This window comes from Vidua macroura, chromosome 3 (genome assembly GCF_024509145.1).
Source record: "Vidua macroura isolate BioBank_ID:100142 chromosome 3, ASM2450914v1, whole genome shotgun sequence".
Classification (NCBI taxonomy): Eukaryota; Metazoa; Chordata; class Aves; order Passeriformes; family Viduidae; genus Vidua; species Vidua macroura.
In genome coordinates, this window is record NC_071573.1 from 15,758,432 (window position 1) to 15,778,217 (window position 19,786).

Below are 19,786 nucleotides of genomic sequence, written 5' to 3' on the forward strand. Positions count from 1 at the left end.
ATCAAGCTTCATATAAACACACTGTGACATCAGTGAGATCCTGTGGGAGGACAGAACAAATACTGTCAGTGCACAGAAAAATAGCAAAAGGACGTGCCTTTGTAGCATATAACAAAGAAAATTTTGAGTTAAGGAATAAATTCTGCCCTTTTGACTTCAGAGTTGTTGGATCTTTGTACTGTGGATCTGATTCTGGCCTACAAAGCAGAAGAGTTCAGTGTGAAGCGGGGTTGATGGGCTTTGATGGGCTGGACTCATGCCAAGCCTTCATGCATTACCTGATCATTTCTTGTGAAACGCATTACTCTGTTTTTCAACTTGGGAGAAGTATTTTGTTTGCAAAACACGTAGCTGCATATTCACTTATGCCTCCCAAGCATCTGAATGCATGGGGTGAGATGGATGGCAGTAATTTTCACAGCTTAAGTTGCTACTTTATCATGGGGAAGCAAATAGGATCCATACGAGGTACATGTTATTGCAGAGTATGTTCCTTGTGTATCGTTTGGCTGCAGTTAAAGCTCATCAAATCTCCTTTATGACTCCTTATATCTCAAGATTCTATTTGCATCAGATTTCATGTGTATATTTCGCTAGAGGCTGCATTCAAAGCAACATGTTCCAGACAGGAGAGCAGCTGCTGGCTGCTGCCATGCTAGGATGGAAATTCAGGAGAAAAACATCTGCGTAATCAGGGAAAATTAGAATTCCTCGTGCTAAAGGAGATGTCGGATTCAAGAAAGTGTTTTTCTTTAATAATCTTACTTAGTATACAGGAATTTGCTGTCCACTGATCTCATTAGGTCACACAAAATGCTTTGTCTTAGGATGATACATACTAGGAAAAAAACACGTTTAGATATAAAAGACAAAGCAAAATGCATACAACTGACTAAAAATCACACTTTTTTTATCAGTTGAAGGAGATATTGCATCCTGGTACTCTTTATACCCTGTTTCTCAATGAAACAGACAGAACAGACAGAGACACTCCTGCAATGTTTTAAATACACCAAAAATTATTAAAGATTGCCTGAAGCATTGCCTTGAAATTTCAGTATTGAAAGAATTTGGTATTGGCTGCCATTTTCACGCATTAAGAAAGCAGGAATATGAATTCTTGGGAAAATACATTATCATAGCTGTCTTTTGGAAGTCTGTTGTCCATGAGGGTTCTGTTGGAAAGATCTATTAAAGAAATGCTAATTGTGATGGTGAGCTTTCTTGGGCCATTTCAGGTCTGCTTGGGTTCTCATACTCCATTCATCTGTGACATGGTTTGAATGATGAAGCTGTTGGATGTGCAGGTGGGTGCTCTCTCTTTGGTGTGTCCTGCATTGCCCCTGGGCATGAGGGATAGGAGTTTGCTGCAGCTGCCCTCTCAGAACCTCTGCCAGGGCTCTGTAAGTAATTAGGTGGAATTACTGGATATTAAAATATGCTGATACATTTGAAAAGATGTTAGTGTAGCAAAGGGATTTTTAGAAATGAAAGCTCTCTACTGTATTTCAAGTCTGCTATAGCTGAAAGCTAGCCTAGTAGGAAACACAGCCAGCAATGACAGGCTTTTTTTTTTTTTGAGGATTTAGTAACCTGAATTTCTGCTACAGAAAGATTTTACAGCTCTCATATATATTGATGAGGATAATCTAAAGAGAGTTTATCTCTATAATCTAATTTGGAAGATTATTTACTGAGCTGCTTTTTTATGTATTTTATCCATACATGCACAGTATGTACAATCATCCCAATGTACAAATAATCTTATTTTTTTATCAATACAGAAATTGAACTTGTGCTTTTGAATGCCATGCTGACCCCTGGCTTGGGCAATAAAATGTCAGGTCCCTTCAGATGAGACACTGTCCAGTGCTTTTCTGCTGTTGTGTCTGAGAACAACAGCCCTAGTTTTGCAGTCATGACATTAGCACTATTCCAAAAATGCACATCAGGAGACATTGCTTGGGTGGCATAGCAACATGCTCTGTTTGCTATATGTAGGAATATGTAACAATATCTATCATTTGCTGTAGATACTCTTGCAACTTACATTATTTTCTCCCTGGCAGAGTTTCTCTTCTGTTACAACTGGAGAACATTTCAAGTGGTTAATAGAAAATGCAGTCCCTTATCTGTGAGCTTGTTATATGTGCCTGTCATTTGCTCATATTATCACAACAGCTTGTAGAATATTGTCATTTGTTTCCAAAGTATCGAAAAACGGCAGTGATCTGCCTCAGCTCCTCTCCCTCTGCCTCCATAGACACATGCTGCACACAGCCTTGCAGCTGCACAGTGTGAGAGTTGTGTGGTTTTGGTCTGCCCATGCAGTGCTGACAGGTCAGGAATCTGAGATGGAGCACTAGCACTGATTTCTGAGAAATCATGGAACAGTGATTTTTAGCTGAAAAGAGTATAGGCAAGGTGTTGCAATAGTTTCCATTTGAAAGCTGATGGCTCAGGAAGTGTAGGGGGAGGAAAGTGAAAGGGGATGGCAGAAGGATAGGCTAGACATCTTTGTGGAAAATGAGTTATGAACTACTCTAGGCAGCAGTAATATGGTAGAGAGGAGAGATGTAGTAAAATATTTCTGCATGTGAAGAAAGCATCTTTGCTGCCCACCTGATCTTACTTTTGTTTTGAATACTGAAGGAAATTATGCATCAACTGACAACAGAGCTTTTCAGATGCCTCTGGCAGTTTGCATGCTACATTACACCTTAATCAGTGATAATTCATTCAGAAAATCTTGTAGACATGGGACTCGTGTAATGAGATCACATACTCTTACAGGGAGCATAGTCCTCATCTAGAAAAAGGTAACAGTAAGCTAATTTTGCATCGTTCTGATTTGACATTTCAGTGGAAGTCATGTGGTAGCTCTGAATTGCAGGTGAGTCAGAGTGTGGGAAAGCTTTCTGCTCAAGAGAAACTATAGCTTTTATCATTGAAATTTCAATTATCATGGAAAACAAGCAAAGCTTGTAACTGGGATCTTGCTCAAACATCCAAATGAAGAAAATACAGATTTAGAGTTCAGGCAGACTCCTCTCTAATTAGTATTCTTACAGTGTGGCAATGACCATGGTAGATGCTCTTGAAGATTGTCACCTTCTGAGACTAGAAGATGAACCATTAAATTCATTGAAGCAGTCAGCATTTCCTTTTGTGTGTGCATATTCTTGGCAGCTGAAAAAGTGTTGCTCTCTTAAATGAGTATGCTCCTATCAGGTAATGTCTGATCATAAGATGAACAATTGGAGTATGTTATATTTCACTATCAATATCTTTACTTAATTGCTTTTTTTTTTTTTTTTAAGCAAAGGCTATGATAGTTTTGTCTGAACTCAGTTGCTTTTTCTAACACATACTGTTCAACGTACTGAAAATCTGTGGGTAATTAAGGAATTTTTAAATTTAGAGTATAAGTGCTACTGTGGATCCATTAATTTTGTGGCAGGCATACCTAATACAGTCTTATAATTTTTAAGAATTATTTAAACTAGCAGATAGCCTTCTGCTTTTTTAGGTTCTCTATTAAGAGAATATTTCAATTAATATTTGAAATACCTTGGAACCAAAGGTTTCTGTAAGGAATTTTTGCAATGTAGAACTGCTTTAAAATATGTATCAGTCACATATAGAACTCATGGCATTTTAAGCTGCTTGTTTCTTTGAGGACCAGCCAAAATTTCAACACAAAGTCTTGATATCTGTGCTTGCCAGAGTTTATTTATGACTTACCCAGAACAAAATTTGGCACACATGACTGCTGAACTCCAGCCCAGCTTGAAGCACATAACTCCTGCAACATGCACAGCAAGTGGAGGCAGGTGTGTCCAACAGGGAAGGGGAGGTGCCTGTCAGATGTGGGTATCCCTGTGCCATGTCTCTTCCACCCTGCTAGCTCATGGCAAGCAGAATGGCTCTTCTGGTGTGACCTCGAGTCCAGCAAGTGGACTCAGCCAGCACTTTAAAAGTTCTGAAAAATGGCAGAAAAATTTCATCCTTGGGTTAAGAGAGCTGGTTCAGCTTTGCTGATAGAAGGAAAACGTTTGGTTTGCTCTTCAACTAGCAGATCTGACTGTGTGCAGGCAGCAAGCAGATTTGTTGCAAGATTTTATTATTTTATTCCATTTTGTTTCAAAATATTCACAATTTATTCTTTCTCTAGTATTATATTTAAATAGACTTTAGGACATTGTTTTTAGTGAATATAACTCAGGGAATGCCATGGGGTCACTACTGTCACAGTGACTATTTTATTACAGCAGTTGAAATCTTGTATTTTGATGAGGAAGAGGGTACCATCAGTTTGTGAAATTTCTTGGAGGATCATTACCTTATTTGCTTATATTTATATACCTTATTTGTTACCTTATTTGCTTATTTAGTTTTTGAGACAGGCAGAGTGTGAATGCATGACAGGAAGAAAACATGATCTGATACCATTTTAAGCACTTTGCCAAAACAGTAAGCAAACTTTTCCAATCTGACTGATAATTTTCTGTGATCGTGCAATAAAGCTAGCCTAGCTTTTGAACTGGTTCAGGGCCAAGGGGTAACTTGTCATCAAATGGAGATATTTTCATTTATCAGTTTATTTTTTTGTCCATCCACAGAGACTAGCCAAATAAAATGGTTTTTTTGTGCCCTGTATGCCACTCTGGTGTTTTCATCAATTTCTCTCTGTCTCTGGGGCTACAGGTGTCAGTCAGCTGCAATAAAGTGTCATTTTTGCCACGTTGCTGTTTTTTGAGAGCTCTCAGATATTTAGTGCCCAGTGTCCTGGACCTGTGCCTTGGGTAAGCCACGTGGGACATGTTCTCAAGGGCTGTGGTTGAAATGTGTGTGGCTGATCTGGACACAGTAGTAATAAAATACAGAGCTAAGAGTCATCTCCTGCCCACTGACAGGCAAGTTCAGCAAACTATTTATGTTTCTTTCTTGATATAAATTTTTGACCTTTACGATTCAGAGGACAGCTTGAAAATGTCCAAGTGAACCAATAAGAATCAGTAGCCAAAACACCAGGAATCCTGGCTTTCTTACTGATAGAAAAATAGCTTTCTTCACTTCCTTTCTTTATCACAGAAAATGGCAAAAATTATATTTTCTCTTTTTTAAATTCCTTAAGCATGATGTTACTGCATCTGCTGCTTTTCCAGAACCTTTTGTGAAGCAGGCAAATTAGATCCCACTCCTGCATCACAAGTGCAGACAGAGACATGCAACAAAGCTGCCCCAATCCCCCTTTGGGTTCTGAAGCAGGCAGTGTGTAGCAGGCTGGGAAGTTAGGCAGCTAAAAAACAATAAGTAGTTTAAATAGAAACGGGGTGCAGAGGATTTTGAGACTGTGTTCTTCACCCTAATTATTTTGCCATGTTAGGAATTAATGAATTCATTGCCATTCTTCAATAAGCCTTAGGCTAATAACCCTGTGAGCTTAGATAGCCTCAAGGTAATTTTTTCCTTTCTCTTAAATCAGGCCAATTTTGTAAATGTCAAGCAGTCTGGACTAAGAAATGACTAATTTTGTGTCATTTAAAATCTTTTGGTATCCATGGTTGTATTTTTCCTGAGTGTGATCAGTTAGAAAACATGAAAAATTTGAATGTTCACTTCAATCTGGGCAAGGTAGTACTACAGCAGCATTTAGCAATCCTTTAATGCTTCTGGAGCCAGAATGTTGTTAAGTTCCCATAAAGTTTAAGATGCATGGTATAGTGAAAATAATGTAATAGCACAAAATTGAACAGGATACTTCATTTGCAGATTGGAAATTAGAGATGCATCTGGCCTTTTTCCCTGGCTGTGTGGGAGTGTTGCAATGTAGTTCTGTTTTGGGTACCCTGTGTGTGCTGCCTGTGATTGCCTTTGCAGGATGCATGTGCAAAACTCATCTGAAACTGCAGAGTCACCTGTGAAGTACCACAGCGGCATTAAGTTCTGAAAAAGCAAGACTAGGAAACAATAGAGCAGCTAAAACATTGCCTGTGGTAGAGAGACTATAATGTGGAATTTAATCATCAATATTCGTTGATGTAAAATAAGGAAAACACCTACAATCTGTTTTAGACTCATGTCTGTAGCTTGGATGAGAGAACAGAAAAAAATGTTTGCAAAAAGAAGTTTTGTGGGGCACACTGGATAGTCTGGCTTTAGTTTTTAAAATGGCTTAAAAGTTCAGTTATAAAAATTAGTTCTCATAGCACAGTTTGGAGTTTTTGGTGTGTGAAAGGGGAGAAGATGGGAAAGAAAGGATTTGTCAGGTGGGTGTGCAGCACTGTTTCAGACTGGTGGACAAAGGGAGATTTATGGAATAGGTCTGCCTGGTTGGAAGACATTTTCCTTGCCCCATGGACTCCAAAATGGCCATCAGTATAGGGAAGATTTAAATAATTACACTGAAATTATGCTAGCTGAAAAGAAGGTCAGGGAACTTGAAATTTGCTGTTACTACCTGTAGCAAAAAAAATCTAATATCTGCAGAGGAATGCTGATGAGGTGGGGGTGAGACACCTACAAAGAGCAAACTGAAGTGGACTCCCACAGTAATTCTATCACTCTGAGTTAGAGCTGATTCTTTCAGAATCCCAAAATATTCACTCTGCAGCATCCCCAAGATAGGAACAGAGCAGTGTCCCATATAAATTATGTCCTAATCTCACCTTAACCTTATGGCAGAAGAGAAAGGATCAGTAAATAAGACAAGTGGAACACAGCTGAAACCAGCTAACAAACATTGCTAACTAACATTTTAACCTTAGAGCAGTTATTAGGCACCAGAATCATGATCTATCTTTGAGATTCTTGCAGTTCAAATAATTCTCTCAAATGAGTGGAAAATCTTTGTCATGGTTCTGATCTTCACTCTCATTCTCAGACTACACTCAAGTTTGAGGCTTTTAGATTGACTAAATAACTGATGAGCCATACTCATGTTCAGAGTTTACACTGCTGATGTGCTTTGCAGGATAGAAGAGATTTTCCACCAACTTCAGAACATGGGACACCTGCTGCCATCCCTTAAGCAACAGACTGAAGATTTGTAACAGATGTTTTATGAGGCATTTTCATAATGCGTTGTTCTAGGTTTCCTTTAACTCTTCCTATTAAATCAAGATTTTTAAGCTGTTTTCTATAAAGACAAGTGAGTAAAGGTACAGAGACAGACAGTTTGACAGCCTATGAAAACAATCCAGGGTATGAATGGCAAAGCTGATTTGTAAATCTGGTTTATATGTTGCAAAATAGTGAAAATTTCTAGGAACAGTTGCATAGTTTTGGAAGTTTCTTTAAAAATCACCTTCCCCTGTGTTGTGAGTGAGCATCAGCAGCTGCGGCTCGAACTATGGCCAAGTATGAGGACAGGAATTTGAATTTTGTTTTTTGCTTTGTCCATCAGCACTGTGATTCTCATGGCTTTCTGGCTGCTGTTTCCTATGGTTTCTAGATGGCTCCTGCCTGACCCTTCACTGGCTTCCTGCCCTTGTAATTCCTATCCCTGCTTTGATAATAACATTTTGGTGAAGACTTGCTTGAATTGTTTGTAGCTTTGCCACAATAAATGGTTATTTCATCCATAATGTGTTAGCATGGGGTTTCTTTCCTCATTCTTTCTGAATATTTGTGCACCCATGGACACAGTTGGTGCTGAGCACTCACTATAAATTTCTCTGCAGTCCCTGTGAGGAGTCTTGGTGGTTTGGCTTGGTGGTGGCAAAGCAGGTGCTGCCCGGTGTGCCCGAGTCCCTCCCTGGCGGCACATCGGTGCTGGGGCTCCCTTTGAGATCACTGCTGAGTGTGCTCTCTGGGGTGCAGAACTGACATTTTCATCACCCCAACTGTTGTCAAATAGGCCAATTAATCAATATGTCTGTATTATTTTCTATATCTCCTTACTATGTGCTAGCACAGTAAAAGCCCTTTAGAAGTTCAGCAGAGTATAAGATGCGTTGTAGCTGTTCCCACAAAAGTGCATTACTTCAAAGCTACCTTCAGGGTTCTGTGAAGTTTTGAGTGTCCTAAAGAAGTTATTATTAAAATGTCATCTGTCTAGAATCAGTTAAGAGCTCAAAGACATACTATAAATTCTCTTAATGCAATCAGGAGGATTGGATTAGCCAGCTTTCCTAGCTGCATGCTGGTAGCATTTACACTGAAAGGACAGATGTTCCCAAACTAGCTGATACTCTGAAATCCAGAGGTACAAAAAGATCTTCTTGCAGAGGTTTTCATTCTGAATACCTTAAACTGTTTGTCTTGCACTCACAGCCCAGTTACTTTTTTTTTTTTTTTTTTTTCTTTCTGTGAAAAGCTGTTCCTTCTTCAGAGTCTTTTGCAGTTTGCCATAATGGCTGTGGCTTGATGCCAGCTGGGTACACAACCTGACTTGCTGTGAGACAAGGCTGGGGACTCTTCCAAATAGCTGGCAACTACAAATACCTGCAAAACAGAGACAGGCAACTTTGCTGCCAGCTGCCTCTGTCTTGCAAAAATGCCATCTTGGGTTATATGCACAGAAGAGAAATGATAATTTAAAAAAGTGGGGTTTTTGTTTGTTTGTTTTAGTGGGGCTTTTGTTAAGTCAGCTGAACTAAAGAATTAAAATTTTCACAGCTTCTATGGGAATTAAGAGGAATACACATTATGGCTTTAGCTTCAGTTTTCAACAAATTCAAGATATTTGTAGTGATCTTTACAAAAACAAGGTTATTGGTCTAATTTATGCTTGGAAAAAAAAAAAAAGAAATGTGTAGAAGCCATAATATAGATGTTCACATATAGAAGATTTAGTCATTAGAAGGGAGGGAGGAGTTTAAGATAAATATGTGTAAATATAAATCAACACTAATTAAAGGGAAATTTTGCGTATCACTGTTTGATGTATTAAGACAAAGAAATGTTTTCTAAGCACTGGAATGAATGAAATCCAGTTGCATTTAAAAGTTAATTAGAGTGTTTTAAAAACTAAAAACCAAATCTGTTTATCATTTAATTATGTTTAAAAAAATATTTGAAACACTTCAAACAGTCTTTCCAGAGTGGGAGATGATGTCTCATCATCTAATTGTCTGCTTCCCACTGCTCTGAAATCTAATCAGAGGGGGGAATCTCCCATCCCCTGGGAGGAATGAATTTAACCTATTGCCTAAGCTATTTGTATTAGCAGAAAATATTTCACTGCTACCTTTGCTTTTTTTTTTTTTTTTTTTTTTGCTTTTTTTTTTTTTTTTTTTTTTTTGTTGTTGTTTTGTTTTGTCTTAATAATTATTTACAGGTAAATCTAGGAAAGGTCCTACAACTACAATAGGAATCAAGGAGATACATAAAGGCAAATATATAGCCATATAGGGTAATGCAGAAATTATCAGGAGATTCAGGGTAATAATAAGCAAACTCTATGGACAGAAATATTTGATATTGATTATTGTACAAGGCTGATGCAGTTCTGAAGCAGTGGCCCTGCTTTATATGCAGGAAAAAAGATTTAAAAGAAATATTGACTGAAATGAAGATGAGAAAATCTTCAGTTGCTGTAGGACTACGTTGAAAGAAGAGATCACATTTCCTGAGGCTTATGTGTTCGTATCAGTCAACAGTATCACAATTAGGAAGTTTTAGGATGTGTTGAACACTGAGCTCCAAGGACCCCAGAGGTGTTTTGCACATTTACTCTGGGCTTGGACTTTGGATTAAGGTCTGTTTCTTGAACTGGCCAACCCAAAGTTTTCTGAAGTCTGAAATGCAGAACCAAATTGGCTTTAGGAGTGTTTAATTTCAGCCGTTCTCTGTTGGTTGCTGTAGGTCTCTCTCAAAGGACTGTAGGAGGTGATCTTCCCTGTAGATAAAAGTACAGGAACTGACAAAATCTATCCCATCAATTTCAGTCAAGTGAAGTAACTTTCTGTTTAAACTTTTTCTCTTTCACCCTGAAGTATTACATTTCTGCTTACCCAGAAACTCACTATCATTGCTTGAAAGAGCAGAAGGATAATCCTCTGAGGTGCTGGTGTCTGAGGGGCCAGGAAGGCAGTGAAAACTCCAATCGGTCAGTGTAGTAAAAAACTCCCAGGCAGAGCTGCCTGGGGACTTTGCAACAGCAGGAGCAGCACTTATTTTTATTGCATTATAGATTAAATATGGCACTGCTCCTACTGCAGGATGGGAATGAGAATGAAAACTGGTGTTGCAGAGGAGAGCCCTACTGAGCTGAGTGAGGGGTATGAAGTGTCCAAGTGGAGGGGACAAGTGAGGGGTATGAGTGTCCAGACTGGCTCATATGCGCTGTTCCCTCTGTGGGGAAGTGTGGCAGACCTCAGTCAGCAGCAGCAGTGAAATGGTACAAGCCAGAAGAGAGAGGGAATTGTGCAGTCAGAATAAAAATATTAATAAGTAGTGTTTCTTACCTCTGACTTCCTTTCTCTTGGGAGGAAAAAGTAAAATAACTCCCCAGAATCCTTTGATGTTCTGCTGTGTGATTTCTGTTCCACTGCAGAGGTCAGAGAAGCTATGGTGGTGCAGCTGGGTGAGAAGTGAGAGTTACAGGTAATCCTATTTGCACTCACTCTCTAGAGGATTTAACTTTCCAGGTTGGTCTGAGGTCTGCAGTTTAAAAGTAGTCCTGTAGGACAGTAACACTGAAGGGAATGGTGCAGTAGGTGGAGGGGTGCTGAGCTGTGGTGAGTCACCCTGCAGTGGCACGGACACACACAGACCCAGGAACCTGCTGTCCTCCCTGGCACTGGGATGTACAGCCCACTGTGTGGTGCCCACACCCTTCGGGGTCATCAGTGTCAAAGCTGTGTCCTGGTGGCTTTTCCATGTCCTCAGTGTGTGTCCTTGCTTGACATCTGTTGAGGATCCTTCAAATTATGCTGTAATTCTTCTCCCAGACTTCTGTGATGTTGTCAAAGCAGGTGATGTGTGGTAGAGTGGTGGGTCTTCTCAAGTGAAATGCAGCCTGTTAATGAAAGACCAGATATGGCTCTTCTCAGCCAAACCCTTCTTGTCAATCCTGTAAAGAATATCAGAAGCAGGCTCCAGAAATGTGGAATCTACTGTATGATGTATTTTTATTTGGTTACTTACTTCCGAATGCACTCTAAAACTAGAGAAGGCCATTTTCTGACATTTTCAACTGAGTAAACCTGAAGGTCCCTGTTAATTGTTCCTCTGGGAGGGTACATAAAAGCTTTGTTCCCCTTGGTTCTCAAGGCCACGAATGTTTCCTTTTCAGGAGCAGAGCATCTCTCCTCCAGCACAGTTGGCTCAGCTCTATAGTGAATCCATAAACTACATGGTTTAATTTATTGTTTGTTTGCTTGTTTGTTTTTACAGAAAGCTTTATTTTACACCAGGCATGAACAAGATGTAGAAGGATAATCTCTCTGCTCCCTTTTCACTTCTGAAAAGTAGCATCATTCAGGATGAGATTCTGCACTTGGGAATCCTTCTTAGAGTTGCTTATGGATTCTGGTTTTTCTAATTCATCCAAGGATTATACACACTTGTCAGTTTTTACTAAGCTCTTTTTGCTCTTGGTATAAATATATAATTCATATTCATAAGGAAAAAAACAAGCAGCTTTAGTTGTGCCTATCCACAGCAAAACTTAATTTGATTATGTGGCATATTTTAACCTTTTAAGGGCATAACCTGACCTTTTACCAGGGGGACCTGCTTTAATTAAGCTAAGCCAGCTTAGCTGTGCTGTTTAAAAGACACAAGATTTTGGAAGTGCTTTACACTGCTTGCAAGAGGAGACAGCCAAGAGCCTGTGCTGACAGATCTTGATGGAAGAGGCATTTGTAGGAGCAAGTGAGGCTTGGATACCTCCGGCCTCACCTCAGCCAGCATTGGCGGTATGGAAGAACTTTTCTACATTGCTCTTGGAAGGGAGAAGATGCTTTTTAACCATTCTACACTTAAAATGCTTAATGTGGCGATGGGGTTTTGTTTCTAAGCCTCCTGTAAATATCAAAGCACAGAGAGTAGTCCAGCCACATCATAGAAACTTATTTGTAGCTGAATCAGAAATCCTATGGCAAAAATCTTATTCTTGGTGGTTATGCAGAAGATCTTGACATTTCCTGTGGGAGAAAAAGAGGTTTCTGTAAGCCTTCATAGATTTCTTCTTTTAATATTACTATTGGAGACAGTTCCACAAATAAAATCTTTTATGTATATTTTTCACAAATCTGGATGTGAGAGATAAATCAAGATAGAATCAAGATTTTATGGAATGTTTCAGTAACACAAGTTAGACATATTTCATTGCTAAACTTTGTGTGTAATTGCAATTAGAAGTTTTAGAATTACGGTACAATAATAAAACACGTATTGTTTTGCATTAATGATTTACATCATATAAATGATCTGGTAGTTAAGGTTGAAGTGGTGCTTGTATTTAAATCTTAAATTTTGGCACATGTAACTTCTCTTTATATTTCATAGGGTCAAAGTTTCACTTATATAGTCTCAATCTTTAATTTTATTTAAAGTAGTGGTTGAAGAATTACTGTTCATCCATCATTTCTTCTTCTAAATTTGGAAGAAGCTGTTTAGAAATTATTCATAGTATTTTGAAAATTCTGGCCACTTTAAAACACAATTTCCAGTAGAATTTTCTGAGCATGTGAAAAATGAATTTGTAGCTTTGATCCATCAGAATGCTTTGCTCTTGTTGGGTAGACAACATACTAATCACAAAACTGATGTCAGAGCCAGCTGCCTGCTTCTGAGACATGTATGCCTCTTCTCAACTCTTCTCAGTGAAAAATTAATAGTTTGATGAGCTCCCTGCCTGTAAATGTCAAGGTGTCATTTACATAGGTTTCAAAATTTTAATCTGTCTAAACTTAAACCTGCACAGGACCTAACAGGTTTTCAGCCTGAAACTCCAAATTAAATTTCTTGGCTGATTTTTTATTTTACAAGGCAGGTGGCCATGATATGTATGTCAATATCAGATCCTCTTAGTTTTTAGCCTGTAGGTTCTTTGCTAAATGATTCTACAGAATTATGTATTGCATTATGGCACAGTCCTAACCCAATGCAACAGGACAATTCCTAGAAAATTCAGTGGAGCCTGATTTTCACCCTGCTCTTTGAGGGCTATGTGAGAAAGAGCCCAGAAACATTTTAGCTGATGCAAGATTAGAGAAATTGCCTTGCATTTGTTTTCCTGATGAAGTTTTTACCAATTTAGTTGCCAGTTTTTAGTTTCCTAAATTGTCACAAGTATGTTAATAACTTCTTTTAATAAGACATGAGCAGATAAAAAGTCTGGGTTTGCTTCACGAAATATTTTCTCATTTCTGGTTTTGGACTTAAATAAGGCAAGTGTGGTATCTTCCTCTCTGTCATCTTCAGTGCAGCAAATGCAAAAAAGCTGAGATTAGGAAACTTATTATGTGATAAGAACTCTAGCAACTGTCATTGGGTTTTCACTTCTTAATGCTCCCTTCTATTTCCTATGAACATTAACATGCTCAAAAATTTGTGCCCTATTGAAAGTCTAGTATTTGACAGTTTAGACAGAGACTTTATTTTCCTGCAATGTGCAGTTTCTTTTCCTGTACTAGAATCTTTAAATACTTGGTTGGTAATTCCTATTATATTTGATTATTTGGACCAGGCAAGTTGCCAAATAAAAGGTTTGTAAATTATCTGCTTTATATTTGTGCAGTCCTCAAAGGACTGAAATTTGCTTTGGGGAAAAGCAAAGGACCAAGTAATAACAATTTCTTTTTCTTAAAGCAGTGCCAGAAACTTAATTTCAGAAAGCTTTTTATTATTGAATTTCCCAGCCTTCCTTTCAAGCACTTTATTAGGAACATAGCTCATTTATTTGGGAGGGGGAAGAAAGCATTGAAGAAGGGGGAGATAAAGGTGAAAAGCAAACTCATTAATTCATGTTGTGATCTAAGTGTAGTTTTCATGTTGGCAACAATTGCAGTTTTCTAACATGCAATCATCGTGAAAGACTGATTTTTACATGGCAAGTGAGAAAAATTGTTTCTCTTGAACTTTTTTTGGAGCTCATTTATATTGAAATATTTAAGGCCTTTGGAATTTGTAAGTGGTTCTTCTAAAGCAGGTGAAAAAGACCTTTGCTCTTTTAACAGAAGGAGCCAGGGAAATCCAACTTTTGCTTGTTTTACTTAAAAACTAGATGCAGCTTTGAGCACTGGGCTTGAGTCTGAGGCTGTTGGAAAAGTGAAGTCTAGGTAACAGATATAGTGTCAGGAAGTACTGATCATGCTTCTGGGTTGTGGTCTCTAAATGTCTTTTTGTTTATTTAAATTCATGGCTTAGCAGTTGGCACCTAACTTTTAAGAAGGGACCATTTATCTCCCGGCCTGAAAAGGTACAACAGAAGAGGTCAGTGCTGCTATTAGTTACATAATAAATGCTTTTTTTTTTTTTTTTTTTTCCCCAGTGAAAGGCAAAAATACTGTGAGCCCACTTAAAGCAAACTTAAAGCATGGGGACAATCCAAAGCCTAATTTTGTCAGTGACGCCTGAGAAAGCTGACTGGAATCTGGAATTTCCATTCCCCAGGAGAGCTGAACATTTTTGAATTTTCTGTCATTCCACTTAGAAAAATTAGCATTCTGTAATATTCTGGTTTAGGGTCATAGGAATATTTCAAGTTCAGTATTGTTGAAATTGACAAAAACGTTCTTCTTTTCTTTCTGTTTAAATGTTTACCAAACCTAATCTGATGAAATTAATATTTTCAACAGCAAACAGCTCTCTCAATAAATGTCTTTGCTGTTTATAATCAGGGGATTGTGGACACATCCCTCTGAGGAAAGGCCTTCATTTTCTACCCACTCAATTTAACTACTTTTCTGCTCCTTCTGCTTGCTCTCCAAGCTGGATCCCTGAGCTGCTGGCTGTCCTTCTCCAGCAGCTGTTTCTGTCGTGTGTGGGTCTAGTCAAGGAAAACACAGAATACATTTCCACTTTTCTTAGCACATCTCATTGATGAGATGTTTCTGGCTTCCTGAAATCTCTCTCAGGCACAGGGAGAGTTCTGAGGAGCTGTGTGTGTCTCTGGTGCTTTTAGAATTTGAGATCAGGAAAACTCTTCTATTCTACTTTTCCTTTAATTCCTTTAATTCCTTCCTCAAAATACTTGCTGCTGCCTTATTTATTCAATTTTTTCAGGCCTCCTTGTTGCAGATTTTTTCTTTCACAGGGTTTAGTCTCTCTGGCAGTCTGATTTGTATTTTGTGTGCTTTTTTTCTCTGAGGATAACCCATGGGCAGTTGCTGTGGTGCAAGGCTAAGGGCAAGGCTGCTCTACCAGTGGCCCTGTTTAATGGGAAGGGAAGGATCTGCAATGGCATTTGGGTGGAGGAAGCAGTGTAGATGATGTATTTCTTACAGGTGGCTCATTATAGGCTAGGTAAGTGTGACAGCACAGGTTTGAAGGAATGCACCAAATGCACCATACTCTTTCAGAAATCACAAAAATAATAACAATCAGCTGAGGGGAGGCAGCTGGAGCAAGGCAGAATGGGCACATTTTACTTCCCATTCCCATTTACTTCACATTTTATTTGTTGCAAAGAGGTTCTGCGGGGTACAGCAGGTAGATGTCAGGTGTGCCTTCAGGTGTTTGAGAGATGCAGTGTTACAGCATTAGTGTGAAAAGTAAAAAAGCTATTGGCACTTTTGCAAGAAATGGAGGGGAAAAATATTGCCACTGCTATTCAGCAATGCTAAAATAATAAACATTTTTTGTGAAGGTGTGCTGCAGAGAAACACAGAGGAAAGTTTTGGAAAACAGTATTGTGCAAATATATATCACATAGGAAGCAATTTTTCTGCTATAAATGAGGTCCTGTTTCATCATTCTCTGACCTTCACTTTTCTATGAACTTTTCAAACCCCGTCTAAGATAAGGCACTTACAAAACTCTCTGCTAGACTCATTTTTTTCTTATCTTCTTTAAAAATCTATATTTTAAAATTGACACCTGTATGTCTTTTAGCTTAATGTCCCATTTGGACTGTTTAATTTGCCTGGTAAATGACCAGACAGGAATGTTATCCTGTCCTGGTCTTGCTAGAGTCGGGTTGTTCAGTCCTGCTGCATCAGAACATTATCTTGCTGGTTTTGAAACCCATTTCTGGGGCTCTTCTGGTTGGAAGGACTCTTTCCAACATGTTTGGCATTGTCCATAGTATCTCAAAGGAGGAGCTCTCAAAGGGGCATTTAGAAGGAAAATTAATCTTCCTTTAATCTTCTGAGTATACATCACCTGATGTGTTTACTCTTTTCATGGCTGATGATTTGCAGACATCCCATATTCTACAAATATACTTCTCCCCACATAGCTCCTCCATCTGACAACCTCACAGTTTACAGCAGAAACTCTTGTTATTAGTCCCAAAGCTTCTGACCTTGCACACGCCTATTCAATTTCATCCCATTTCTATTACCCTTCTAGATAATCCAGCCCCTGCTATGTGAACCCCCAATCCTCCCTCCAGACATTCAGGTCTCAGGGAATTTATGTGTTCATTTTTATATTTTTGTGCCAGTCATTAATGCTGGCATTAAGTGAGATTGGCCTCAACCCCAGTCTTCAAGGGGTTTTTCATTATTAACCTGCTTGAAGTTTAACAGTTCCCTTCCTGCCACATGCTTCTCTAACAGGCTGTAGCTAAGGGGAGGGGAAGCCTGCCCTAGCCCCTGTGACCCCAGAAGCAGATGCCTTTGGGGCACAGGGCAGGCTGCTCTTTCCCAAAGCCTGTGGAGACGAGGCTGCTGGAGCAGAGCTGGCAAGTTCACGTGGTGAGTTCTGCAGCCACGAGAGGCAAAGAGACACACACAACCTTTGGGGATGGCAGAGATATATATGAAAGGGCACCAAGAAAGGCCTTGGAGAATTTGCTTTGACCCATGAAATGAGCAGGTATTGCTCAGCTGAAAGCCTGTCTGGAGGAAAAGGCCTGCCCTGCAAGGGCACAGAGGTCAGGGGAAGAGATTCATTTGCAGTCCCTCTTGCTTTCACTCTTTTACCCAGCAGAGAGAACAGATATTTCTTCTGTTAATAGTGTTTACTGCTCCAGCTGGCATCCTAACAAAACTGACTTTCTGAGATGCTGAGGTACCCAACTCAGGCAATAGATCTCAGCACTTAATCCTAAAACCTCATGTTGATTTGAGGTCTGCTAGAGCTACAAAAGAATTAAAAGATAAAGAAAAAATAGAAAGCTGAGAAGTAACCTTCCTTTCACCAGACAGTACAACATAAGGCACTGTACTAAATCTGACTAAAGGTGTTTTAACAACACAGAACTTACATAACCTTGCAGTGCCAAATGTGTGAGTTAATGGGTAGAATTTGTTAATTTATTAATGATTGCACTCATTTTGTCATTTCGAAGAATAAATTACTCAGTATAACATTACACACTAATGATACCATTTTCTGTGTGGTCAGAAATGATGTAGAGAGACAGTATGCTAAACACCACGTTTCATAGGCAATAATTGTTATGGGCAAAGTGTATTTTCTTTTGTTACAACACTCATGAACTTGTCAAAGTTGAGATACCATGCTGATGCCTGTGCTGATACTTACCACTTTGCATGTTCACAGCCCTGTACAAACACTAATGAACCAATGTAAACAGTCATTTTCATAATGTGGCTTAATATAATAAGGCATTGTGAGCCTTGCTTTGTTTCTGTATGCACCAGGGATTGTAATTTACGCCCCTTTCCATGCGCAGTGAAGGCTATAGCCGTCATCTACCCTCTCACAATCATCCTTTTCCTGTGCAGTTCCCACTGAAGGGGGGAACAGGGCTCCAAAGAGCCTGGGCCATAATTCGTTTGGCTCTCTTCCAGCTTTCTAGATAGTGCCAGTTTGCTCCAGGCTTCCTCTCTGCTATATCATTGCAAATCCCTTTTTGAGGGGTGTTGTTTTCCCCACATCTGGAATTACCTCTCTCATTGCACTGCCAGGAATAAAAGCCCACTTGCATTTCTAAAATGTGTGTCTGCTACATTGTCTTACATGTTTGTCAGCAAGAGAGCACTGCCTGCTTTGTGCTTTTTTTTTTTTTTTTTTTTTTTTTTTTTTTTTTTAATTTTATCTAACACCCTTTTGCTTCAAGCTATAAGTATGTGCATCTATTTTGGCAGCTTGATCTCAAAGAGCTCTATTTGAGATATTAAGTGTGCGCTCTCAGGACTTGAAAGAGCCAGAGCAAGTAAATTAGCAGAATAGAATGAAGTCAAGTGAAGTACTGAAGGGCTCCAGATAGTTTAGGATTACAGCAGAAAGCATAATATGAGAGCCAACTCTCCCAGTTGTTGAAAGTGTATTGGGAGAGAGCTGAGAAGATACCAGGCTCCTACCAGCTGGTGCTAACTCCCACAGCACTGACTACAAGCTGAAGTAATCTTTATTAGTGGTGTCTCTGTATGGTACCCACGTGTGAGCAGGGAATTACCTTTGTAGCCAAACTGGCCATGTCCTGTGAATCCAAGGGGTTTATTGGCTCCATAGCAAGGCCAGGCTCTTTTGCCTCCAGCAATGGTTAGCTTCTAGGTCTGAAAGGTTAAGGTGAAAGGTGTGTGTGGGTTTTAATGGTGTTATGCTGTTAGTGGACTACAGAGTTCCATGCTTGCTAAAATGTGATTAATTGAGCAGAAATAATTCAAGTCTCTCTCCTGCAAATTGTTGAGGGGAGACATGCACCTGACAGCTGATACAGTTAAGCATTTGCAGGTGCTTCTTAAAGGTGCATATCCTCTGTGCTTCTTGAGGAGCAAACAGGAGTTGAATTATTTGTGTTACTCAGTGCAGATGTCTGGTTTTTAGTCTCATCATTCATCATTGCTCAGCAAACACCTGTGTTCATACATTGCATCATAAATACTGCAAAATGAATTGTGATTTTTATATTCTTTGAATATGACTGACTCAAAGCCACACAATAAGATGTGCAACAGCCATGCTGTATTAGCTTTTAATTTTATATTGGAGAATGATGGTTGAACCTAGTTATTTCAGGATATATGACATTTCTTTACTTAATAGCCCCTGTACCAGCAGATTGTGCTCTGTTGGGCTAGACTTAGGCATGCCAAAATGATGTCTGTGAAGAGACTCCCTGTAATGCTACTTAAATTTATTGATTGAATGGACAAAAGTAAGTCTTTAATTTATCTTCTAACTTTGAAACATCAGCCTAAAGGAGTATCATTCATATTGATAGCTGCAGTGGTGAGCTCAAAAACTGAATGGAGGGCCAGACTAGAACTCCATAGGTCAGAGGTACAAAACCCACAGGAAAACCTAAATTATTCTTGTCTTTCTTGTGAAGAAGGGTAAAGAAAGACTCCAGATCTAGTTGGATGAATAACCACTTTCAAAACAGATCTTAAGAAGTAGAGAAAAAGCCTACAGCAAATGAAAAAAAAAATCTTTATTGTTGCAGTTGGGGAAAATGATCAGTCTTAAGAAACCGGCTGGTCAAGTCACTAGAATAAAAAGACTCTAGAATAACTTAAGTTGGAAGAGACCTCCAGGAGGTCATCTAGTACAATTCAAAGCAGATCTGATTAGATCAGGTTTCTGTGTCAGGGCTGTGTCCACTCACATCTCGACTACCTCCAAGGAGGGGGATCTGCTATCTCCAAGGAGGGAGAACTCCTCTGGGCAAGCTGTTTCAATATTTGACCACCTTGTCTTAAAAAACCTCGATCAACAGAACTGTATTGCAGTGGCTGGGGACAGATAACAAGAGCTG

General features: G+C 39.2%; 1 protein-coding gene across 6 annotated transcripts in view; it reads left to right on the plus strand.

Moving 5' to 3' along the window:
* SMYD3 (SET and MYND domain containing 3) overlaps positions 1 to 19,786 on the plus strand; it is a 376,442-nt gene that overhangs the window by 166,719 nt on the left and 189,937 nt on the right. Inside the window, exon 2 of one of the 6 annotated variants that reach the window (XM_053972901.1) lies at positions 1,239 to 1,307. The exons of the other annotated variants lie outside the window; for them this stretch is intronic. Within the exon in view, the coding sequence (XP_053828876.1) occupies positions 1,284 to 1,307 (24 nt within the window). The 5' untranslated portion in view covers positions 1,239 to 1,283. The remainder of the gene's footprint in view (positions 1 to 1,238; positions 1,308 to 19,786) is intronic. 6 annotated transcript variants of the gene reach the window in all.